The sequence below is a fragment of the Acipenser ruthenus genome, chromosome 14 (assembly GCF_902713425.1).
Source record: "Acipenser ruthenus chromosome 14, fAciRut3.2 maternal haplotype, whole genome shotgun sequence".
Classification (NCBI taxonomy): Eukaryota; Metazoa; Chordata; class Actinopteri; order Acipenseriformes; family Acipenseridae; genus Acipenser; species Acipenser ruthenus.
The window spans coordinates 27,093,602-27,120,403 of NC_081202.1; the positions used below are offsets into that span (position 1 = coordinate 27,093,602).

General features: G+C 37.4%; 2 protein-coding genes across 6 annotated transcripts; one reads left to right on the forward strand and one right to left on the reverse strand.

The window, feature by feature from the left end:
* Positions 1–1,626: 1,626 nt before the first annotated feature.
* LOC117419520 (nuclear transcription factor Y subunit beta) lies at positions 1,627–9,093 on the forward strand. Of its 5 annotated transcripts, none has more exons than XM_034032317.3 (7): positions 1,627–1,998; positions 3,595–3,688; positions 5,403–5,536; positions 5,792–5,989; positions 6,293–6,374; positions 8,110–8,189; positions 8,570–9,093. In XM_034032317.3, the coding sequence occupies exons 1-7, from the start codon at positions 1,996–1,998 to the stop codon at positions 8,600–8,602; spliced, it is 624 nt and encodes a 207-aa protein (XP_033888208.1). In that variant the 5' UTR covers positions 1,627–1,995; the 3' UTR covers positions 8,603–9,093. The 5 variants fall into 5 exon arrangements, with proteins under 5 accessions (XP_033888208.1, XP_033888209.1, XP_033888207.1 ...); XM_034032318.3 differs by lacking the exon at positions 1,627–1,998 and adding an exon at positions 2,005–2,262; XM_034032316.3 differs by lacking the exon at positions 1,627–1,998 and adding an exon at positions 2,005–2,237.
* Positions 9,094–10,924: 1,831 nt separating this feature from the next.
* Positions 10,925–25,587, reverse strand: hcfc2 (host cell factor C2). Its single transcript, XM_058986512.1, has 17 exons — positions 25,350–25,587; positions 23,368–23,516; positions 22,921–23,081; positions 22,229–22,437; positions 21,616–21,700; positions 21,159–21,265; positions 20,660–20,848; positions 20,047–20,415; positions 19,375–19,463; positions 18,640–18,796; positions 17,982–18,116; positions 17,689–17,759; positions 17,241–17,348; positions 16,698–16,883; positions 15,769–16,060; positions 15,596–15,671; positions 10,925–14,645 (listed from the first exon to the last, which is right to left on the reverse strand). Exons 1-17 carry the CDS (start codon positions 25,585–25,587, stop codon positions 14,612–14,614), a joined length of 2,655 nt encoding a protein of 884 aa, XP_058842495.1. The 3' UTR covers positions 10,925–14,611.
* Between the last annotated feature and the right edge of the window lie 1,215 nt (positions 25,588–26,802).

A 26,802-nucleotide genomic window follows, 5' to 3' on the forward strand; every position in this document is an offset into this window, starting at 1 on the left:
TGTTTAATTACTGCACTGCATCACTCCTGCACCTGTTCCCACTCAGCCACTTTGTCACAAGTGTATATAAAGTATTTGTCATAACGACTCATCAGCCTGCACCAGTGATATAGGACTGGTTGTGATAAGGATAGTGTAAGTAGATCTTATGTTCCACAAGGGAAATACTCCCATGAGGACACAGGCACAAATGGCTGTGTCATGGTGACCAGATTTTGTATTGCACGAAAAAAAAGAAGAAAAAAAAAACTTCCCTTACTTAACTTCCCGTTAAGAAAACTTCCCATAATAAACACATCACATGTTATATCTTTTTAGGACACATGAAAAAAAAAAAGAAATCATAAAAATATAACACTGAGGACACTGCAGAAAATGAATGTCCTAAACCACAGAGGCATACATAGCACTCCCCAGTAGTTATTTAAATAAATAACTGAATGTGATTTACAAGTACAAAAACATGTGCATGGAACGGGCACAATATATATACATCTTAATCTTTATTGATATCCATCTGTTTTTTAGCACAAAACAAGCAAACAAATGAGAGTGTGTGTGAGAGAGAGATGTATAGACATAATTAAAAGTAATAATAAAAAAAATGGGAACAGCAATCTATGGCCTGTAGGAGGAAAAAAACAGTGCTTAAGCCTTAAGCCTTGAACCAAAGTATGACTGGAGCATTAGTAACTGCGCAGACCACAGAATCTGTTCTGTACAAAAATGCAGCAAGTCACCATTTTATTTTTCCAAATTATTCAACAAACACATGTAAGCAAGTACAAACTCTGAACAGGCTTTGTTAATGTGAAATGTAGATTTTTTGGCACTACAATTGAGACCTGCCAACGTTGGCGTTTCTGGTGTGTAATCTACATGGTCTTGTAAAATGAATCCATATCAAGATTTATGATATGAGGAATATTTTTAAAAGGGATAAAAAAAATCTGAGAGCCAGGTTTGGTCGTTGTACTTCAGGGATGATGTTATTTATTTAGCTACTGACATTGGTCAGAAATCTACAAATGGTATTATTGCACAGCACAAACTGTAAGCACAGTGCACTTACTGAGGCAAGTGTGCCTATGCGATAGGGGCTAGCCATGTTTCTGTATTGTTTGCCCTGTCCATATTTTTCTGTGGTATTCTTGTTTGTTTATTTGTACTGTAGAAATATAAATGCTAATACCTATTAATGAATAGCAAAACGAAATTGACCCAGAAATTATGACAACTCTAGAACGGTGCTTCTTTCGGGTTGAAAAACGACTAATAATTGTGCTGCTTTGTAGTATAAGCCAACGCCTACTATTGCTGTGTAAAAAGCCATAGTGGATCTTGATGTGACACTGCAGAGTGAAACAGTGTCCAGTTTCTCGAGACCTTGCACAGAGAAGAATGTTGGAATGAGTGGAAGTATATTAGTATGTAACTGTAACTTGCATAGGAAAGGCAAAATCCATGCTTTGTTGAAAACGCGTGTCGGTAGATTTTGCTCACAAAAATCTTATTTTTTTGTGATACAATGCCAGTTATCTGCACCGACTTCCTGTCGACGGACTCTGAGCTAAATTTAAAAGGTGCAGTGGTTACCCATTGACCTCTGATCCCGGAAAAAGAAAAGAAAGAAATACGCGCATGTGCAAGTCTCTCCTGCAAAGGGCTTATATTACCACGTGCATAATGAGTGACAAATGCTGAGACATAACACATGGAGGGTGCAATAAAGTGAGACAAAAAATAGAGAGATCATTTATGTTTATAAGTTGATTGGTTGACGATAATATAAGCATACAATCCGAGTACATCCATTGCATATAACGTAGGCGGGTAATTTAAACTCTGTGCGGAGAAGGCACTTCTGGATACTGTAACAGCGGTGGGTTGAAACAAAGATCACACACCTTCACTGGAAAACCGCCGTAGACAACGAGACGTAATTTGTTGCGCAGTGGGAGTGTGGCTAGATTCACAGAACAGCTTCCTTGGCAAATGGTGAGTGAATGGCGATACTGTATTCACAGGCGTGAAGCTCTCTGCGCTGAGGCTGTGTGGTAGACACACATTTTCACATCGCGCCGTTCTGTGGGCCCCTAGCGGTGGGAGGGTGTGGATATTGATGGAACAGTCCCCCTGGCGGAAGGAGGAGGAACTACTCTAGGATGCCAAGCTCAGCGCTGGGACTGGTTCCTTCGCAGCCATTTTCTGTCCAACCAAACGGCCGTTTTGAGAAGGTAACCAACCAGGGCTGCATTGGAGGTTAGTGCCTGGCTCCGGCCAATGATTGCTAACCGATTTCTCTTTAGCTCGAATGGAAGTGTCCGTCTCTGACTTTTTTTGTTTGTTGTCTCTCACAATGACATTCGGAGCAGGAAGTAATAGAATAAACGAGAATGAGAAAGTTTTCGTTTTTAAATTCTACAGTTTAGGTTTCCGCTATTAACAGGCCCGTGTTGGTAGGTCTCAGAATCTCTTTGTGTTGTAATCGTGTAGAAAACATGCTATCAGAAGAGTCAGACACAGGTACCAGCCAAAAAATCGCCAAAATGATTAAAAAGAAGCATATTTGGAAGATTATGTGAGTTATGAGTGGTTTGTTTGTTTGTTGTTTCGTCTCCATATTTGTTGCGTTGTGAGAACATGCCTGGAGTTGATGTACTCTCCCTTTCTTACTCGTGGTACTGCATTCATAACTTGTACTTCGTTTTGTTGTGTTTTTGATCTAATTGTTACGAAATAATATTACGTCGTATGTAGATGTTTGTAGAGTCATTGCACTCTGCTTATTTTTTTATTTCTTCAAAAGCGTTTTTTTTTTTTAATATTTCCCGCTTTTCAGTAAAACCGTCCTTTTTTTAAAACTTAAAACGATTCAAAATAATTCGTGTCGCATGTTTTAATTTAGATTAAAAAAACACTTCTCAGTGAAAACGCTAGTGTTGTGTGTTCTTGCTTCATTTTAACAAAGCAAAAATACTCGGTCCTTTGTTTGCCACAGTTTTTTTTTTAAGGCCTTCTTTTTAGATACAGTAACTCAAGTGTTGTTGTGGTAATATGTAGGGGTGGGGAGTTAATTTATTGTGAACTGCAAATGTTATGCTTTAAATACTGTTCATAGAGGTATATCAGTTTGCTTTAGAAACAGTAGAAGTCAAATTTATTATCATCCAGACATGTAAGCACAATACTGGGTTGGGGTTGTTATGCCTCAAATCCGTTGTAAGCAAAAAATAGACAATATGCTAAATGGGCCTTACAATACTGTATTAAAGAAACAAACACATACCGGTACTCTAAGTTAAGGACGATTACAAATATGACCATAGGCAAAGTATATCAATCCAAATACACCATAATGAGGAAAAAAAAGGTAAAAGACACATACAGATTGACCTACAATTCCAGTCTGCTCACCATTTTGCCTAAACTAATTGAAGATTGTTGCACAACAGTATACAGCTGTTAATTATAGAAATGCATAAATGTTTCTCCCTGCCACTTGGCTGCAATTCGCGACTGTCATCATAGTAGAGTTTAGTTGTTCTCTTGTAGTGTGTTTTAATTATATTATCTTCCATTTTACCCACTTAGATGGACGGTGATAATTCAACAACAGATGCCTCCCAGTTAGGGATTGCTGGTGATTATATTGGTGGAAGTCACTATGTGCTGCAGTCGCAAGAAGGTAAAAATGATTGTCCTGATCTGGTGTTAGTGTGCTTCTGTATTAGTTGTGGGGTAGATAGCTTTTGTTGCAAAAGTTGTGTTATCCTTTTCAGGAGGTGTGTGTGTATATATATATATATATATATATATATATATATATATATATATATATATATATATATATATTACTGTAAACTTTTGCCTAATATTTCTAAGATAGTTTGGAAACGCATGTGGATTTGACATAATTAAAAAAAAAAAAAAAAAAAATGGAAAAAGTATTTCTTAAGGCCCCAGTTGTAGCATTCAAAAGAGAAGCTAATTTAGGTGATATTTTAGTTCACAGTAAACGTAAAAGAATAATTGACAGAATAGGTTCTACCAATACTTGCACTAGTAAAGTGTTTAAATACATGGACAAAAGTAAAAATATAATTAAACATAAGAACAACACATATCCACTAAAAACTAATACCTATTATAAAAATAGCAATGTTTATGGAATAGCCTGTGAAAAATGTGATGAAATAAAATATGTTGGAGAGACTGGAACAACTTTATATAAAATAATTCACAACCACTTTTAATTAATTAGAAATACATTTTTTTTTAAAAATGAACTAATAGTACAGCACTTCACCAGTGGAGGACATGACATAAATGATGCAAAGTCTAGTATTAGAACAGCTAAAATTAGACAATTCGACATATAGAAGAATAAAAGAAAGTAAATGGATAAATAGACTGAACACGATTATGCCAGTGGGACTCAACAGAAAATAATTAACTAACTCCAATAAATATATAACATAAAAATAAACAAAATTCATTCAAAAGTTGTGCATGCTAATGAGCTGAGGAAGCTAAATCAAGGCTGATCCTCAGAGCTGGCATTGCATGATAATATAAATATGTTTATATAAACTAATGTTAATTAGAATACAGATTTAAAGCTAGTGATGACACAATATATAGAACAACATTACATCATGTAAGAATAAATCATGGATTTGAATATAAATAATTAGTTGTCATGCTGTAAAAAACCTATAAATACCTCCAATGTTTTGATTCAAACACGTGCCCTCTTCAGAAAGTTGTGTACAACATATTGAAGGAGGCTGTGTGGTCCAGTGGTTAAAGAAAAGGGCTTGTAACCAGGAGGACCCCGGTTCAAATCCCACCTCAGCCACTGACTCATTGTGTGACCCTGAGCAAGTCGCTTAACCTCCTTGTGCTCCGTCTTTCGGGTGAGACGTAGTTGTAAGTGACTCTGCAGCTGATGCATAGTTCACACACCCTAGTCTCTGTAAATCGCCTTGGAAAAAGGTAAATAAGCTAAATAAGCAAATAATAATTGAAACGTTGGGTAGCTGGCTCTTTGAGCTAATATATGCTTTGTGATAGAGATGTATGTTCAGAATTACTAAAAGACACTTCAATTCAGTGACAAGCCGTTTGACTGTACGTCTTTTTAAATGTCTTCAAGTCCTTTTAAATTTCACAGACCCAGATTAGAACTAACCTTTGACCACCTACCTACCTAATTTAAGTAAAGTAATCCAAGACTGGTGCTAATCAGGGGCTATGAAATTAGCTATTATCGTTCAGTAGTTTTATATATTTATATTTAATTGTCCAGTGTGGAACATGAGTCTGCTGTGGGAAGACAGACAAGTTTGCAGAGATGGTATCAAATATATTAGAGGGATTATCCTGGTTGCTTTTTTAAGATGATGGAGATGATGGAATGAATGACAATGAAGATGGCATTGGCAGCAAAGATGGCTTCCGCGAGCAAGATATCTATCTTCCGATTGCCAACGTTGCAAGGATAATGAAGAATGCCATACCCCCTACTGGGAAGGTAACCTAACCATGTATAATAACCTTGCTACTTTTTTCAATCAAAAGTGTGCATATCTTCCAAATCATAGTAGACATTATAAAGACATTTTGTCAACCTAGTAAATGCATTTCCACAAGAGAAAATGTGGGATCTTGTTTGTAAGTGCACCTTTTGGACATAAATCCCCAAACATAAGTTGAGATTTAGCCATAATATAGTCTAAATGTTAAAATGAGTAGCTAATGCACAGTTTTTTTTATTTTGGATATTTAGATTGCTAAAGATGCCAAGGAGTGTGTGCAGGAATGTGTGAGCGAGTTCATCAGCTTCATTACATCAGAGGCCAGCGAGCGATGCCACCAGGAAAAACGTAAAACCATCAACGGGGAGGATATCCTGTTTGCCATGTCCACCCTCGGCTTTGACAGCTATGTGGAACCCCTCAAACTCTACCTGCAGAAGTTCAGAGAGGTGCTGTATATTAGTGTCCTTTTGTTAACATCAGTTAAAGATCCACCCCAGCAGTCAAAATACCCCTGCAAGAGTTTCAGAACATATTTGTTTTTTCCTTCACTTTTTTTTTTCTGTCAGTATGTGCTGCCGATTCCAACACCTTTGTGTGGGGCCTTAGTTGTCTTGGGTTTAAAGACACAAAAAATCGGACACAAAGTTAACTATATTTTGGGATATTTATATAGATTTTAAATAGGCTAAATAAATAATTGGTAATGACCAATTAAGATTAAATTGGTCCTCTGTTATATTTTTCTTCAGGCAATGAAAGGAGAGAAAGGGATTGTAACGTCAGTTACAGTTGCAGATGGCCTCGGGGACGAATTGACTGATGAGTCCTTCAGTAAGTATAAGCCAAAGCAAACTAGTACTACTTTTCAAATATATTGTTAAAAAAAAATAAAAAAATACAGCCAATTCTCCTTAAGACTAATTTCAAGGAACAAGAAAAAAGTCTTATCAAGAATTCCTGTTTTCATTGCCAAAGAGTCCACTGCTGTACATTGATAATATATTGTACATTGACATGACTGCACACACAGCACCCACTGAACTGATACTTGCATGAATATTGAATATAAACTACTGTTTTGGACTGTAGCTAAACAGCAAGCAACACTTCAGGGGCCTGTTTCATAAACGTTCTGCATTGAGAAATCAGTACGGTATTCAACTTTTTAGCACAGTGACAGATTACGTAATTACATGTAATGGCAGGTGTGCCAAGGAAAGCCACTTTTTCGAAAGAAGAAATTGATACAATTATTTAAATGGTTAGTCAACACCAATCCGTTCTATTCTGTTGTAGGGAAGTTTAGTCACAAAAGAAAAAAGTGGCAGATGATCACAGATGCAGTAAACACTGTTGAGGGGAGGGTGGGCAGAGAACAATAGCCGAAATAAGAAAGAAATGGATAAATCTAGTGAGCAGAATAAAATTAAGAAGGGAAACGAATGGTGATGAAAAAGACCTCGCTAAGGAGTAAAAACAATGTTCTAAATATAATTGGTGAAGTAGCTTTTGCTTGTTGAGAGAGGATTGGATATAAGCCAAAAAGAAAAGCAGATAGCGAATCTCTTCCTGCTACTTTTGACCTAATGTAAGTAAACATGTCTTGTTATCCATCTAAGTAAGCAATAATTAAAATAGATCAATAGTTGTGTTACGCAACTTGTTAATAAAATGCATTATTATTATTATTATTATTATTATTATTATTATTATTATTATCTTACCCACTGTCTCCCAAAAGCTATCCATTACCAATATGTATACTGGCAAAGCAATTGGCTATATCGCAATTTGTCCAAATGAAACTGCCATTTGTACTCCTAGGGTATCGAATGACAGTATCTAACACAGACATTTTGGCATCTGAGATGGCTTGAATATTAATGGTATGAAAACCTTTCCTGTATATGTACAGGTGCTCATTCACAGCAGGGGTCAATATTGGTATTTGAGATTTAACCTATATAATCTAATAAATCGCACCGATTAGTTATCTCCCTTCTTGGCAATCTGCACTTTGATATTCTGAGGCTGTCTGTGCATCAAAAAGATTTGACCGGTCCCTAAATACTCTTTCGCTTCTGATTTCTCTGCCATATTGACAGCCAGCTGGTAGTATGAGTCGATACTTATGGTTGCAGTCTGGCTGTTGCCAGTTTCAGGTGAAAATCTAATTATCTCTGTGGTACCTGCGACTGCGAGTCCATGCAAATCGCTTTTATGAAACGGGGCCCTGAATGTTTGCAGAAAAATAAAGGCATAACAAAAATCTAATTTCAATTACACTAATAATGTAAGCTTGCTTTGCTGGGTCCTTTTGAATTGAAGGGCCAGAATAAACTTTGTCGTCCAAGTCAATATGATTTAAAAAAATAAATAAATAAATGTGAGGATTAAGGATTCATTTTGTTAACAAATCAAGAATTAAGTACACAGCAGGGGGTCTATACTCCTTATGCACATATTTATTGTACTAGTTATAAGTAGGGTAATAGTAGTTTTATTTCAGTTCTTGTTTTTTTTTTCCCTGATTTTAAAGCAGTTGCTTTTTGTCTTTGTACTTCAGCTAACCAATTGCCTGCTGGATTGATAACTGCAGATGGCCAGCAACAAAATGTAATGGTATATACAACCTCATATCAACAGGTAAAGATCTTAAAACACTCAGTTACAGGAATCTGGTCAGACCTTCTAAAGATCACACTGAACTGTAATGATGTAGAAACATTTGCAGGTAATGCAGTTAACATGAAGCTTCATACTGTATGTAATCAGATCTAAGAGTATAAAGCAAGAACTCAAAGAAAGGAAGCCTTTTTTCTGATATTTTTTGGTCCATGAAAGTAAACCCAGTCTTAATATATAAGAGTACTTATAAACTTGGTAATAAAAAAAACTAAAAAGTAATTTACACTTCTATGTTATTCTGATATGTTTTCTGGTGACTTTTTAGATTGCTTTTGAAATTACTTCAGTCCTGCATATGAGTGAAACTGCTGTAATGCTGTAATTTTGCTTTACTCTAGATATCCGGCGTGCAGCAGATCCAGTTTTCATGACCTATCCCCCTTTCCCTTTGGACCAAGAATCCTTGCCGGGCTGAGGAAGTACAGCAGAGTTAACAAAGCTGGAGTGCAACATCAGTGGAAGACAGACAAGCCAGCTGCTGTAACTTTTTTTCAGTGCAAAATAATAACTTAAAACATTATGAGTAGTAAACGTGGGATCAGGACTGAATCTGGTCAGATCTGTTATCGCTGTGTTTTTAGGAACTGACTTAAAGGTATTAAATTGTGTTTTTTTTTTTATTATTTTTTTGTATATTAGTTGTTTGGAGTTTTGTCCAAGTTTAAAATTGGAAAAAGCAAAGCATGCAGAAAGTGGTGCTGTTGGCTCCTTTTATGTAAAAAAAAAAAGAGGATTTTTCCGTCTGCACAGTAGGGGGCAGATTCTTTTCATACTGAATCATGTTACTCTTTTTGTAATATTGAGTAAAAATCTCATGTGCTTTCATGTTAGTCCTTTTAATAAAATTCAAAGGTGAAATTGCTTTTTGAAAGTTGTTTTGCTTTGTTTTATTTTCTACCCCTTGCTTCAGCTGACAGAAGTTAATTTCTTTTTTTGCTGTTTTAATGGATTTGAGAAATATCGATAATTTCCATATTGTGGGATTAAAAAATAAATTCTTGTACGCTCGCAGAGACATAGTTTTTATTGCTAATGCTGCTAAAACACAAACGCAGTATAATCAAGTTTATTTTATATTAAGATACAACAAATCCTATACATACCTATCGTCAGTCTCGTAGACCAAGAAATCCCACACACTGGTTATTATTTAACCTTTTTATTCCATTGATTGGCATTTTGGTACCAAGTGCTATTTGCATGCTGCATTATGTTTGTCACGACTGGCCATCTGTAAAGTGTTGCCGGTGTTGTGCTGAAATTTGCATTATTTAGAGATATGTGCATGCGTCGGTGTTTCATTGGATTTTGTCTTGTGCGATTACTTCTGCTATTAATTTATTTAATGGCCGTGGTTTAAATGTGATAAAACGAGATGTACTTTTTAAACATCAAAACACAATCTAAAAATAATGCAAAATTCAGCAACACACTGTACTTAATACTTCGTGGTGCCATGAGTCAGTATTTATACTCAAAGCAGTTTAAGATTAAATTACTTACAGAATGGTTTGAAAATTAACAACCCTGAAGTCTGCAGTGAAGTATGGAAATATTTTGGTTTGAGATGGCTGATGGAATTGTAAAATATAACAACCTTGTTTTTCTCCATGGATATTATGAAGCAAAGCATCATTAAGTCTAAGTTAGTGCTTTTCATATGTAAATATCAGTTAATTTATGTTATTTATTCTATATAAAATATGATATTCTAATTGTGTGATTATATTTGTTTTTACATGCACAATATCATATGAACATAAAATGTTCATATGATGCCCACCACTAGGTCACACAATTGTACCCCAACATATAAGAATTGTTTAATTATATTTTGTGTAAATGTACAAATACAGTACTTGAGTGTTTGGGACTATATTTCAGAGACAACCCCCCCAATTGAGCCTACACTTCCAGGACGTAAGAAGGGAATATGGTGCAATTTTCCTTCACTGTAGATGGAACAGTAAGATTTCATGGCTGGCAAGAAAGACAGGATACAGATTTTTTTTTTTTTTTTTTTTTTTTTAATAATAGTAACCAGGTATAACCTATACAATTCATGTTACAGGTTTTCCATTTGTACCACAAGCAGTGTGAAAACACATTTGAATGTGTATTTCAGACAGAGGTAAAAATATTTAGAATACTACATTCTGATTCATGATTGTGATGATGCTTCTGAGACCTAATGCCAAACGGCAGGCATACTATCAACTTTAAATAAGGCCTGGTGCCAATGTCGAAACTAAATAAAAAGGAAAAGCAAGAACCTACATTTCATCAATGTAAATAATCTACATGTTTAATATACAATTCAATCAAGAGTTCCTAATTTTGGCTTTTCCATTAGAAAAGTTGAGAAAAAAAACTAAACCATTTAAGTTTACCAATGCACCAGTTTGAGGGGCCTTTTAAAATGGCTGATAATTTTGAACTGAAATTCTCTTACATCAACTGCAATGCATATATTTCCTATGATTGCACCAGCTTGAACTTGTTGCAATACAAAAACGGTTCTAGTAAAATTGCAGTTTTACCACTTGATTTTCAGTCAACAAACAAGATTACTTTGAACTTTGCTAGCACCACACTTGGCTTAAAAAACTTAGAAAAAGCACCTTTCATGTGTTTAAACCACCCATATGAATTATTATTTATGCTGTAAACATTTACAATGATACTGTTCATAATAAAACTGCATGCAACTCACAAAGCAGATGCATTATTTACAGTCTGTTCACTGAAAGAAGAATGGCTTACAATAGTCATGCTAAATGAGTTACTTTTTGTTTGGCATTTACAACAATGCTCCCTAAATTGATACAATGAAGTCCAGTTAATATTGTGCCATTTACCACATTAAGAAAATTCAAACAGCAGGGGGTGTTCGTCTGAAAAGTTGGCTCCTTACTCGACCCACATGTCTTGTTACACAAAGAAGTAAGCCCCTTTCACACTGGCACTCCTACCTGGGTCACAATCCCGCGTAAATGTGAAACCACATACCTAGGTCGCAGCGACCCACCTCGGTGGGGCGACACGCTTTGACTTGTGCTGAGCGAGACAAAATGCATGATGGCCATAGTAAGCCAAGGAAATAACAAACAGCCACAAACAGCCACACCTGCATGAAGGTTTCACTTCTGCAAGGAGCATTTCTGCTTAGCCATACTTTTGCTGATTGAAACACCATGAGCCAGATTGCAGCATGGATGAAGAAACATTTGCTGCAATCAACATTTGGGTCGATGGTTCAATCCTGAGAATCTTGGATGGAAGCGTCCTTAACAAGCTGCTTCCAGGGCACTGATACGCGCATTGTGTACTTGCGCCTGTCATCCTAAAGCTGTGTGAAACTGCATAGTTGACCCGTATGACACCGGGTCCTGACCTGGGTAGAGCATGCCAGTGTGAAAGGGGTTGTAGATGGTGGTTAGCAATTTCAGTGTTTACTGGTTTATCTGACCATTTGTTTCATGACCAAGTGCAGGAGTGTAAATAAAAATGATGAAACTGCCAAAAGAAGAAAGTATTTATGCACCACTGTTTCACAAAGCGCTTCACATACAGTATATAGTGGATATTGAAATATATATATCTACTATACTATTACAGTATAACAAAAAGACAGGATTTTTTTTTCTTTTCTAGTTCCAGAAATTAGTGACTTGTATCAAATTAAAGACGAAAACACTTCGAACTTGGCCAGAAATAGTTTTAACCCAGTAACCCTTCTCTGACAAATAAAACAAACAAATCACCAGTATATCACTGTACACATAACAGAATTAATCATTATTAGCTTGTATTTAGAGCACTGTTATTAACCAACATCGGCAGAAATGTTAAGGACAATAGATTTACAAAGGGATCTTGTTTTTTTGATAACATAAAATGTAATTATTTTCGGTCCTATTTTGAAGGAAGTAAAGCTAAATGAGCAATACAATGACGGTTAAAAGTATAAAACTGGCAAGAAACTACTCAGACAAATAATCAAATGGTCAGTTTCTGCAAGTTTTTTTCTTGTTTTATTACAATCCGATAAATTTCACAAAAAAAAAGTGACCGACGTCAAAACCAGTTTCAGAGAAGTCCACAGTACACCGATTAGTAGTGGGGATTAATATCACAATCAAGACAGAACAGATGACTCTGTATAAGGAAAAACCCTATTTATTTATTTTGAGAATATGCTTTGCTCCTACTTTTAGTGTCTTAAATACTTTTTACATTAAAAACCCTGTGTATGTCAGTATTGTAGGCATTTTCAGTAAAAAGGTCATCAGTGGAACAAAAACCACAATAAAAAAAACAAATATTCCCTTTTTAAAATGCATGTTTCGCTTGCTTAACTGATGAAGTGTTTATTTGGCTCATACTGACATTGCAGCACTTTTCATTGTAGTACATAAGTTATCCATAACTTCAAAATGCTCAATCATAGTCATTCTAAGCAAAAATGTGTAAGAAAGTAAGTGAAGTAGACAAACATTTCAGCTAGTGCCTTCATTACTGTACTCTATAACTTCAAAACGTTCAAGCAGAATTGTAAAGTAATTTATGAAGGCTCTACCTGACTTAGTTGTTTATATGGTTCACCTATTTATTGGCAGTTTGTATCCTCACACTACTTTAGGGAATGCTAGGCATTAAGTAATTTAATAAACATGTATCAAGAAATATTTTAGTATGAAATTATACGTGAGCATGGGACACTGGCTTCTACAGACATTTGAGGTATAAGCAACGTTACCTTTCTTGCTGGTCTTAAACCAGCTTGATGTGTCTTTTTAGGCTGTATTTTTTATACTTGTTCTTTTCTAACAAATACAGTAAATATTGTTGCTCTTTAGTGTCCTTCTTGCACAAAATAACTAAAAACAAATGAATGTGTCAAGGAACGGACTGCGACATTAGTCCACCAACTCCTCATAATTCCCCTCCTTCGTGAAAGGAGCCTATGCCTCTAGCTGTACTAACCAGGGTTATAAAAGATAAACATTCAGGGGACTGAACAGATAAGGACATTATCCATGAAGCCTGACAACATCCCAAGTTGCACTGCAACATGTGCTGCAGTGAATTGGACTGTTAGCAGACCTAAACTTCACTATGCATCTGTGTGGCAAACTAAAAACAGAGGATATGTAGACAATCACTGTGCACTGCCCTGGCACTTATGATGAGCTACTTCAGACACTCCAGAAAGAATATCCCTCCTTTAACATTACTGATCAACAGTTTGCCTAAACTTATGGCAAGGAGTGGTTCAAACCAGGGGTTAATTTGTGCCGGATCACACAGGATCCTAGATCTGATACCTTTTTGTCTGACAGGCGAGAATTATATAGTTTGCAAATGATGAACCGAAAAACTGTATATACATAACATGCAACATAAAAAAAAACTTTCCTGCACCATGATTGAATGACAAAAGTGTACTGTAATGATATGATGCGACATCTCGGAGTAAGAAAATTAATTACAACCGCCCAAAAAAATATTGTTCTGAACAACAGCAGCGTTGTCGCTCTTGTTAATCACATTAGTTACCACTGGTATTGCTCTAACCTGAAGGTTATGTTAAAACATGACTAGGCAAAGGTCAGCATGCAGCTACTGACACCAACAATAAGGCACAAAACCCTGATCCACAAGCTGATGAGAACTTGAAACATATGTGGAAGCAACTGTAAAATCAAGGACAATACATTAAGTCTAGAAACAAAAATACATTGTATCCATCTTCCTCATTATTAGATCCGGTACCATTTTGTTTAGAAATTAACCCCTGGTTCTAACCTATATTGTGCATGGCATTAATAGCAGTGAGTGCTTATACTGTACACACAAGCCACATTTTACAAGACAGACTGCACAGTACAAACTGAGAAACCGAATGGATTTTTTTTTCTTCTAGTCCTCACTACAGAAAGCCAGGTCCTGGGGATAAGAAAAAAAAAAACCCTCCCTCCCTCGACACTGAAGGATAACTTCATCCAGCAATGTGCAGAATTATAATGATTTACATTCACAAAAACATACAATAATCCTCCAGCAACCTGGACCCTCTGTATATACTGGGACTACCCACCTCGACCAAGACATACCAGCTTCTAAAACCCACAGAATTACTCAGCAGTTCTACACTTCTACAAAAATGACAACTTTTTTCCTAAAGGATCCAGCTATAAATACATGTTAGCATTATTGTTTACACTTGTGTATTTTTTTATAATATATAAAAAAAATTAATAAAAAAATGAAATACAATACTGATCCAAAGTTGCTTAATATATATATATTGTATATATTACATAAACAAAAAACTGTACTGTATCCGAAATAATTTACAGCATACAAGTGGTGTTGTTTCATGTCTCGGTTTTGGTCTTCAAGGTTCCAGTGCTACAACACAAAAGTACAGTTATTTTATCAATGCATTATATCTATATGTACATTTTCATTTACATTATATTTAATTTCTACTTAACTGCTTAATACCTTGCAGTGTTTTCTATCATTCCATATTGTTGTTTCTGCTTAGGTCAGTCTTCACCACACTTAATAAACATTCCAGCAGTGAAAAGGTTTTTTTTTTTTTTTTTTTTTTTAACAATTCTTAAAAGCAGAAACTGAGATTTGAAAAGTGATAAAACAGAATAATAATTTGCAGTACAAATTCAACCACTCCCAATGTGCTGTACTAACTAGTGTGTGTTAGAACTTTCTTTTCTTCTTTTTTTTTTTTTTTTTTTTTAAATTTAAATCAGTCATCGCCAATGTTTTTTTTATCCTAGTTCTCCCCAATTTGGAATGCCCAATTATCCAATTATTTTTTATCCCAGTTCACCACTGCAACCCCCCCCAGCGACTCGGAAAACGGAGGCTGAAACACACTTCCTCCGAAACGTGTTCCTGCCAATCCGTCATTTTTTGCACTGCGGATCCACAGCGAAGCCACCAGACCTATAGTGCTGGAGGACAACACAGATCTGAATGGCTCCACTGCAAACCCGCAGGCGCCCTAGCAGCCACAGGGGTCGCTGGTGCACGGTGAACCGTGGATTGCCCCATGCCTACCCAGGCGGTGCTTGGCCAATTGTACGCTGCCCCCTAGGAACCCCTGGTCATGGTCGGCAATGACAGAGCCTGGATTTGAACCTGCAATCTCCAGGCTATAGGGCACAACCTGCACTCTATACAGAGCGCCTTTTGCCACTCGGGAGCCCCATAACTTTTTCTTTTAATTCCATTCGGTTGAGGTTACTTGCAGCTTATACTGTATGGGCACCTCCAACTTTTGGTCTACAAACTGATTATAATATCCATATACTATTCATAACTGGCCGTCTTACCTGTCTGGCAGTTCAAGTGGCTGCTTGTCTGTGCTCTGTGGAGCTGCTACTGGAGGTGGTCTGGGTTTAAATGTATCTAAAAAATAGAAATGAATCATAATGTCATAATCCTTGTTTACGTCTTGTTGAAGGAACTACAAATTGTACTATTGTCTAAAGCAGCAGCCTGGTACCTTGTAGCCACCGGATCTGTGTGGCCGGCCCGTAGCCCTGCTCGTTCTTGGCTGCGATGCGGAACACCACGGCGGGTCTCGATGTGCAATCGATGAGCGCGTTGCTCAGCTGGGAGGAGGTCACTGTGCAGTGGATCTTAGTGCCCCTGTAAATCCTAATGAAGGCCAGCTGGCTGGAGCTCACTGCTGTGCTTGAACGGTTTTTCCGCACTGCCAGGTACATGGAATACTCCAGGATTTTACCAGAGGGCGAAGTTGGAGGCTCCCAAGTGATATGAATGCAATCTGCTGCCTGGCGAGGAAAAAATGGGAAGTTAATCCTATATATTGATGATTGCAGAAAAGACAAGAGCGGTGTTCCAGTTAGAAAAACAGAAGAGAGGCCAGATTTACTGAGCTTGTGCACCATGAAAAGTCTGAATCACTTTATTCTAAATGAATTAGGAAACTGCATCTGTTTCAAAACTAGGAATAATCATAACTAGGAATTTAAAAAGAATAAGTAGGGGATGTTCCGAATCCATGATGTGATACGGAAAAGAAAAGCCAAGCCGGAGAATTTTTTATTTAATTGTAAATCACTTCATGCAGTCAAGTGATTTACAGGACTCATCTAAACCCCAGTGAAAAGCACTTTGACACAGACTTTAAAAGGTATAAGTGTAAAAAGTGTTAACATCCTGACAAAAGAAAAGAAACTACAGGTACATTATTTCAACAGTTGTTGCAACACGTGGGGACGCATAACACTATTTTTCAGAACCCCGCTACTTAACTCTTTAAGGTCTCCCCTGTGTGCTTTATTTAACCTGTCTGAACTATTTTAAGACTAAAAATGCTACAAACATTGTGATGAAGCTGAGTAAATCTGTCCTTTAAAATAGTAAAGGAAAGTGAAAAGGGTCTGTACACAAACAGTGAGAGTTAACCTTTGTTATTTTGACAGATGATGGTGCTCCAGGAAAGCCAGGCTGGCAGGTCTTGTATTCACTGACTTGACTAAACTGGCCTTGTCCGCAGCTGTTTATCCCAGCCACCCTGAAGCGGTACGCAGCACCGGGGGTCAAAGCTTGCTGCTTCAGGTCCTCATAATCAGGGGCATTAGTAGGCTCCACCTAGAAATGCAGGAAAAATAGGGCCAAGTGAAAATGCAATCCTTTTCTAGGGTATAAGGTATATAAAGGTATAACCTGGGCATACTGAATTTTGTGCTCATTTTTTATACTACACCAATGTTATTGCTAGTGATCACAATGGGAGCTACAGAACACTAAAAAAAGAGCAATATGACTTTCACACACTCATTTGCATATACTACAGAATTTTAACATGTGAATTGTTAGGCCTAAAATTTCAACGTATACAGGTGTATTACTGTTATCTCTTAGTGCTTGTGACTGAAAAGTCACACCTCTTTATAAAAGGGCTTATGCTTCTTAGGAAGATATGCAGGGTTAAAACGTTATACTTACATTCCCTTTACCGTCCACTGGTGGTAGATAATAGTGCGTCACTTCAGAGTAAAGTGTTTTAAAGATCCCCACATCATACCACTGGTTATCTGCCAGTTCGGTGTTTCCCTGTTGGTTTAAAAAGGTTTAAATTTAGAAGCATGCCAACATTAGGATTAGAACATCACACTGCCTAGTATTATGATAATTCTACAGAATAAATTGCATTTTTAATGCATGTTCTAAATTCTGCTATCCATGTATGCAATTTGTTTCTGGTGGTCAGCTTTGAACCGTGAGATTGAGATGGGGGTGGTAGATTTAAAAGTATTCTGACTCTAATGTTGTTTGCAGTACTCCCTTGGACAGCACTGAAGTTGATGCTTAAGGAATCCCATGTATTTATTTGAACTCTTAGTAACCTCAAGTGAGAGAGCAGTACTGTAATGACAGAGGTCTGTGTGCTTACCATTTGAATGTTGCTCTTAGTGGAAGTTACTGAGGTAGTTGTCAAAGTGGCTGGTGTAGTATTGTCTTGATCTGGAGGAAGAAATATGATAATGTTACTTTAAGTCGGTTTTCTTGAGGTCAGAGGGTGTCTATATAATGCTATATATATAATGCTATACCTGGAGGATCTTCAGCTGGAACATCCATGCTTAAAGCATGTATTAACGAAGGCACTCTCATTAGCAATATTTTGGTTATTATCTTAACCATTTAAGAGACACAACATAAAAAAGGGAGAAGAAAACCACTTACCTTGAGACTTCTGAGGTAGCGGTGCAGCATCATTACTAAGTTCGGTTTCCATGGGCTCTGATTTAACAGTGGACTCTGTCATTTGATTGTGTGGGGCAATGTTTGCTGTGGGGTCCTGCTCTGCAAGAACAAGGCCTGCAGATACAGCAAAACATAGATTATACGTCATTGGCCAGAAGACTTGCAAGATGTAAATCCTGATAACCTGCATCAGACCTAGTGTTATGCAAATTACCTGAATCTTTATTGACTTTGTAATAAAATATTAAATTAGCTTTAAAATATTTAAATGTAAAGTGGGCATGAAATAAAATTAAAATTAAAATTAAAAAAATATGGTTTGATAGTCTTATAATCAACTAGTCACAGCAATCTTTCCCAGACAGCAACAGGTCTAGAGTGTTACACATCTTTAAGAAGTGGCAAACAGCTCAGTAGACAAGTACTGATCAAACTCCATAAGCCTGGAGGCGAAGGATGCAGGAAGACGTCAGTTGCAGAGGATTGTGACATCCAAAAAGCATGAAGTAAGTGCATTTACCCTCAACACTAAATACAGGCTATGCTACACCCTGCATATGGATACCAAGTGCCACAGTACCATTACTGTAATCACAAACTGGGTTAAAGCTAAGCAGGTATAATTCTGGTATCTCACCTGTAGTACTAGGTGGCCCTGTTAAAGGACAGTGCTTACTTTCAGCTACACAGGCTGCATTTTGGTCCACACTATTCTCAGTACTTGATTCATTGCATCCCGGCTTTTTCAGTGAAGTGTCCTCCCTTTCGATATATGATGGCACATGGGAAGTTACCTGAATAAAAAAGCAAGGTTGTAAATGCATTTATTTTGTTTCTTGACAAATGGTGAAATGTGTACCATTTGATTGCTGATATAAAACCCTGCCTGAAATATTTAACTACAAGGCATGTTCTTACGAAGCCGCCAACATAAGGTGCTATATACTGCAGCTCTATATTCTAATACTGTCCCTGGCATAATAGTGCTGACACTCAAAACCCCTCTACTGAGGCCCACTGTATACATTTAGATGCAAGCTTGATAAGAATCAACACTGAATCTGTCTCCAAGTCAACGTTCGTGAAAAAGGTCAGTGTCTAAACAGGAATTGATTTTGCAGGAATTAACCTCCTTGTATGTGTACATGTACTTGATAGAACATCACACCTGTGAAAGTTATTACAGCATTTCTGAATGTCCATAATCACATTTCAAAGTTCTACATTGTAATAAGACTGTTACACACATAAAGATAGTTGCCTACTTCACTTGGTTTTATCTTGGAATCTATGATTGAGTGTTTTGGAGGTTACGGATGTATTACGGATGCAGTGTCCCAGGTTATATGCTGCCGTGTTGATGCTTTCTCACCTGGTGGGTGTGTGCAGCCTCGTCTCCTGACTGCAGCTGAAAGAGGGCAGTGCTGCCTGTGCTCTGAGCTGCTTGTGCTCCTGCGGTACCTGAACAGTAAAACAGTCATGGGAATGCTTCACAAAAAGTGATTTCCTATGCATACATTACAAAGTACTGAGCATATATTGTATGAATGAGAATACCATTTTATCCTGGATAAATAACTAAGTCTCTGTAAGTCGCCTTGGATAAAGGCATCTGCTAAATAAATAATAATAATAATAATAATAATAATAATAATAATAATAATAATAATAATAATAATAATAATAATAATAACAACAACAACTAATTTGTGAGATTTTGCTTTCGCCTGTTGAGATTCAAGGCTTCTGTTACCATAGAAGGGATTCTCTTTTTGTGGCAGAGGGTCTGAGCTACCCTTACATTAAGTTTAAAGAGACATAGGGTTTATTCAAATGATTTATTCAGAGTGTGTTTATTCATGATGACTTGATCTTGCAATGAATGGCCTATAACAGGACAACCACACGTCTTGCGGTCAGGTCCATGTTGACCCAAGCCGGCGACAATTCATGGGAGAATGAGATAATGTGTCAAGCCAGAGTCAAGATGAGATCCTCATGAACAAACTCCACTCATCCCAGGTCAGCTCAGTTCAGTTGTAAATGTGAAACTTTTTTTTATAGCAGCATGGGAGGGATACACAATCATAGAAATGAGGAGTGCAAGAAAGGGAAAGTAGAAGATAGAGACAAAGAGGTGGTAGGATGGACAGCGAGGAAGAGAAAGACCTGCCTGATAGTTCCAGCAAGGTGGCTGCGGCTCCTTGTTGCAGTTCTTTTAATGGCACAATGGTAGGTGGATTGGCTGATGAGAGCTGGTTGGAGGAAAGGGCTGAAGGGGAAGCTGGTGCTGTGGGCTCAGGCTGCAGTTGAAGTAGATAGGACTCTGCTGCCGGGAGTGGGTGCCAGGCCACGTGAAGGGACTTGAGGGTAGCTTTTACTAAAAACACTGGCGATGGAGTTGAAGGCTTCTCTGAAAACAAGAAAAAAAATGTAATTACATTTCCTTTATCCGGAACAGCAGTGTCAACAGGGGTGGCAATAAATGTAATTGTTCTGTTCAAATCATTGAGGGAGGACTAAATGCAGGACCGATTCAAGTTGAAAGGACCTTTTCAAAATCATTTGAAAAGCACAAACAACAAATCCATCACATTTAACGTCCGTGATGTTGTTACTGGTTAAATCAATTATTAAAAACTGTCGCCACTGCTTACCGGTCTCCAGGTACCAGAGGTCCTTACAGCACACCTGATAGTTCCAGGCTTTCCTGTAGCCATCCCTCCCACTCCAGATATAGAGGCGGGAGCCAATGACAGCGGCACAGTGTCCAGCGCGGGGCCGTGGGCTGCTCGCCTTCCCATCCTCCTGCCTCTCCCATACCAGGCCATTCCACGTCATGGTGTCTGGCCATGACAAATAGATGGTGTCACTTAATCGACATACTGTAAGCTTGCCAACTTAACCTTTACATTTTTTTGGCTTTTTATAAAAAAATTAAAAAATAAAATAAATTCACTGCGTTGATTTATTTTTATAATCCATCTGTTGACAAATAACATGTAAACTATTTTTTATATTTTGCATACATTTGCAGTATTGAGACAAATAACCTTTAATACATTACCCTAACTTTGGTTATTTTATTCCTTACTTCTTAGATCCATAATTATAAATTTAAAAACACAAATCAGCAAATCTGTAAACAGAACTGACCTAGGTTCAGGTAAGACATTGAATTGGTGCAGGACCACTCATTATCAAAGGCATTTGATTTGTCTTCATTCATCAATATTGGAATCCAGCCACCAAATACGTACATCCTGCAGACACAAATCAAGCAAAAATTGCTGAAACATCTCACCAGAATGATGAAATTCCACTTCTGAGAAAATTTCAAAACTGAATCCATGCAAGGTGCTACCATATCACTCGCACTGGCAGACACGCTGTGTGCCAAAATGTTTACAAACGTTTCTTTAATGAAAAAGCCTTTTAGGTAATCGCCGACTATAACAACTGATTATTATAAAATTTGAAAAACCCTAAGTAATCTTTAAATACCTGGTAACAAAGGAGTTCAACATAGCATTTGCTTTTAGCTGAAACGAAGAGTTTGACTACATTCAATCATATATTTAAAAAAAAAAATCAATGCACATATTTGTATTACTTATTCCCAATGACATTAGTGGAGTGGAGACTCCTGGGTATAGGAGATGGGCCTTTGGTTTCCGGCAGTGTCCACGTCATGGTTCCTTTAAGAGACAAATACAAGGAAAAGCCTGTCAGACTACAGTTATCTTCTTAAATACTGTATAGATAGCTTCTTCTAGAGCAGCAATGTTACACATACAAGTATATAAGCCCCCATATACATTCTCATTATGTATTGCAACCAGCTGATGGTGATAACATTTATCAAATTTTACCAAACAAAGAAAACTGGAAGTTTTGTCAGAATGAGACTGATTATTCATGCATTTAACATTGTTCAACCATAACAGACCAACGAAGTTTAAAAGTTATTTGTGAGCAATATCTCAAAATCCAATCCTGAGACCGTCTCTATGCGCAGTCTCCATAGTTTAGTCCAAGTAGTCATTGATATCCTATCTTCATTCCAGGATTAATCCTGTTTGTACTAAAATAGGTAATAGTGAAGCATGAATAACCAGTACACTGTACATATCAACCTCTACTACGCGTCAGATGGTGCAGTTTTTTCTCAGTGCTCATTTAATTCATGAAGTGCAACTAGCTAGGAATCCACTGTTTGAAGTTACCTAGGTCAAGCTGCCAGAGGTCCCCCAGCCTGTACCCCCGCATGCCCCCAAAGATGTAGAGCTTGGGGGAGTAAGAGCCCTTGCTGCTATAGATGATGGCTGTGTGAGACTCCCGCGCGGAGGGAGCCGTCCCCTTTGTCTCAGGAATATTCCAGCCTTTTACACCTGAAACTGCCTGCAGCTCCAGCTCGTAAAAGTCATTCAGGTACCTGCACAAGACCAAATGATAATTGAATATTGATGGCCAACGTGATCATTCAGTATTGATGGCCAACGTGATCATTCAGTATTGATGGCCAACGTGATCATTCAGTATTGATGGCCAACGTGATCATTCAGTATTAATGGCCAACGTGATCACCCCCTCCATGGTTATTATACACAACCCTATGAGTGAACAACAAAGTCTAATAGCAACACCTTTTGGAGCCTTTAGAAGCTACAAGATGTTTTCTATTTTCTCCTGGTTCAGCAGCGCTTGATTTCTGAATGGACAAAGTACCAGAAACTGTCTTGTGTTGTCCTCAGACATGTTAGTCAAAGTATAGCAAAATACAATAATACCAACTGAAGTCACCAGCGCATCTGATTTGACAGGCAGTGATGTAATAGGAGTTACCAAGTTATTTTTGGTCACAATTTACTAAACCTTTGCCTTCGTGAAAAAAGAATAAGTGAAAAGGTGCTCCTACCTAGGGACATTGCTATTGGGATCGTCGCTGTCGTTCGCCAGGCCCCCAAACAGGTAGCATTTGTTGCCGAAGAGTGTGAAGCTGTGACCGAGTCGAGGACAGGGGGGCACTCCGTTCCTCGGGGGCTTGGGTTTCAGCTTCTTCCAAAGCCATCGGCTCGCCTGCAAACAAAGTCACCTGGTTCACTTCTTTCATTCAAATTCCTTTATACTTACATCTTTAACTTTCTTCTTACAGGTCACAGTACAAAACCTACAAAAAAAAATGTTAGAAAGTACACCACTATAGAATTGCTCTCTTGTCCATACTGGCTGGTACAGCCACTTGTAGCCCTCCACTTAACACAAGACATTCTAGGGAACATTGTAACACTCATCTATGCCTAGTTCTATGAAATATATTCTGGTAATCTGGTATAAAATTACTGTAGCAGCGTTTTGTACTTGCCTGTAACTCATAAAGACTGTTGCTGTATTTCCCAAATTCAACCATCCCCCCGAATACCAGGATCCTGGTTCCTTCGCAGGCAAAGCCATGTGCTGCACACCCAGGTGGGATGTCTCCTCGCACTGCAGGCAGGAACCACTGCTTCGAAACTAAAAACAAGAGCGAGAGAAGAGGACAAGCGGAATTACTGGAACATATCTAAATCAGATGACAGTGGAGTTCAGGGGGAAATATATTTTAATTAGGGTAAAACCCTTTCATTACATCTCACAGGGACTGCTATGTATTATAAAAAGGATTTGTAGATCTGGTACAGATTTAAAGGAGAGGGGAACCTTGCATAAGCAGAATGTTAGTCTATTTAGTGACTAATTTAGATATTATAAAAATGAACTGGGGAGCTGGTAATCTTCAAATGTAATGTTTTTTTTTGTTGTTGTTGTTTTTTTCTATTATGAAAAATAATCCTAAAAAACACCTGGGATCTGGAAAAACATCCCATTGCTAAAATGTTTCCTTCTGTTAAAGCCACACAGAAAAAAAAGTATACACTTATTTAAATAAATTGTGCCAGGGAAAATCCTGTTTTAAACTTACTGTATCTATTTAGATCTATACCCTTTGTACATTGGATTTGACTACTTTATGCAGGCACTTCACATTCTATAACGTACAGTATATCCACCTCGCTGAACCCTAGGGAACTGTGAGAAAGAAAACCTAAAATGAGATAAACTCACAAAGTGATACATTTGATTGGGTCAATCCACAGCCACTGGGCTCAGATGGCAAAGTACAACGTACCATATGCAAAAATGTACCCCGATTTGTCAGTTCATTTACAACCAAAATATGTTTTACCATAACATGTTTTTGTATTTCATTATCAACCCTCCCCCCTCAAAAACAAACTACAATAACAAAGTGACGTAAAGATGGTTGCCGATTGCCGTTTCATTACTCGCTTTCCTGAGGAGCCAAAAGCTAAAACAAAAGGGAATGAAATTCCATCATTGCACACAGGACATGATACAAATATGTTTTCGGGTTGGCTAAAACTAAAGCTGATTTGATCTGCTTTGTTCATGTATACTGCAACTTCTAAAAAAGCAATCGGTAAATCTGAAATCGATTCTCCTTGTACTCTGAAATGTTTGTGAAAGAAAAATCAACCGGCAACCAAGTAATTGAAAAAGCAATCGGCAGTCAAGTAAACGAAACGGCAATCGACTTTATGTCCTTCGATACAAATTCGTCTGAAGGAGTAAACTAAAGCAATGTGTAAATAATCATTTCGACAACGACTGCAAACTGCATTTTAAACTAAACGTTCCATGTTGCAGGAATTGCACGACTCCTACAAAACAAGAGTCGAGGTGAACCCATTGTTTTGTTTGTGAACTGAGATGGACGCCGCCATCAACATAGCTCGCTATATTGTTTTTGATCAACGGCAAAATAAATGGTTAAAATAAGCGTAATGATTCTGCTTAAAAAACGAGTATTTATTAGAATATATTTCGAACCACTACGGTACGGTACATCAGCATTTGTTTTTCTGCGGTACTCTTAACTAGATTATGTGTTTTCATTGTGTGTTATTGTAATTGCAATCTGTATGGTTTTTTTTTTTTTTAATTCAGCAAACAATGTCATTTATTGAGTTGTGTCGGAAATTTAGTTTAGCGTTTTTAAAAAACAAAAAGTTATATAAACCAATTAATCAAGTAATTTAAATCAAATTGTGTAGCATATCCGTTAATATAAGTTTTCAGATTTTGTTATTTATTGTAATGGTACATATTTTGTGCAGGACATTATGTTTTTGTGTGGCTTTTTTTTTTTTGTCTTATTACTTATTTTAATGAACATCAAAATAAAGTTGCTGCACCTTCTTGGGCAACTTTTGTTTTGGGCTGGAGGCGCCTCATGTTGCTATAGATTTGGTTTGAAATGCTCCACGACTTCCCCCACCCCCTTACCGGTATTGTAAACATGCAGCTCCTCGGCGATACCCTCGTTCCCTCCCCCGAATACTATGAGTAGCTCCCGGATAGCGGCTGCACGGTGCCCGTGTCGCGACCGTGGAACCGGGCCGCTGAAGGTGTTTACCTTCCTCCAGATGGGACTTTCAGCAGCCATAATCCCGTTGTTAATCAACTCAGGGGTAGTAGGGGGCGGAGGGGGTATTGGGAGCCCTGGTCCGTCTCTATCCCACATTGCAACGGGGCAGGGCATCTATGGTTAACATGAATAATTATGTTCTACTTTATGGTTGTGAAATACTTATGCCATATAGAATTATGAAGAATCGAATTATTCGGTTTTATTTACTAGCTTTTTGGTTTGACATGTTTCCCAGACATCCCTTAGGATTTCCATGGTAAACCAGATGCTGATGAATGCTTTACACAGGAAATCAGTCTTGAAGGTTAGAAGAGTAGGCCTAGTGACTGAAATGGTTTATTAAATAATTCTGTAAACAAGCACTGGTCCCAGGTGTTCTGTGAAATAATAAATTATATATTAGTATGTGATTATAATTAACAGCAATGCTACTTTACTCCTATGCTGGTTGTTTATTTTGTTTTAACTTGGTCATGGTGATTTAAATTTTGTTTAATGTGAAATTATTTTTGTTCATTGATTGAAGCCTAGACTCTAGTCTAAATGAATCCAATTGCCCTAAACCTATAGTTACAAAAACATGCTGCAGTTTCATGCAGTATTTTCCTGACAACTCTGGTCAGGATTGTGTCAGTTGGTATTTCAATATTATTAAATATCTAAACCTGCACTGGTGTAATATCTGTAAACAAGGCCATCTGTGTTCATATGCAAAACATTTCTGGGACAATAATCTGTATCTTCTCTGTCTTAGACATTTTAAGATAAAAAGAAAAATTGTAAATGGCGATGTAAATTCCTCATGGGTGATTTTAAAGTCTGGATCAAAGGGCTGAAGTTCTTCAAATACACAACTTCCTGACAAATACTGTGAATAATATGTGCCTCCTACTCTGCACATTCACATCAGAAAGGGTCACTGCTGCTCATTTTTAAATGAAGCTGCAGTATGTTAATTGCAGAAGAGGAAGTGATGGGGCAATTGAATCGGGCTCCCTGGACAGCAGAAGCATGACATGTACCACAGAGCTGAAGAAATAGATCTACTAATTAAAAAATGTAATTTTTTTTTGTGCCATTTGATACATTTTAATACATTCTTAATGAACATGGAAATCAGAATTAAAAACTGGTGTTTCAGCGCTACCTTGTGGGCATATTGTGACCTGGAAGCATAAACCCTGTTCACCTTTGGTGCAAGTTAGAACTTGTTGGCTTTCCTGTTTGTTTACACCTACTGGTTGTCATACTAAGGCAAATAATAAAGTACTACCGTCACAATACATTTTATTTGCAAAGGTTTGATGT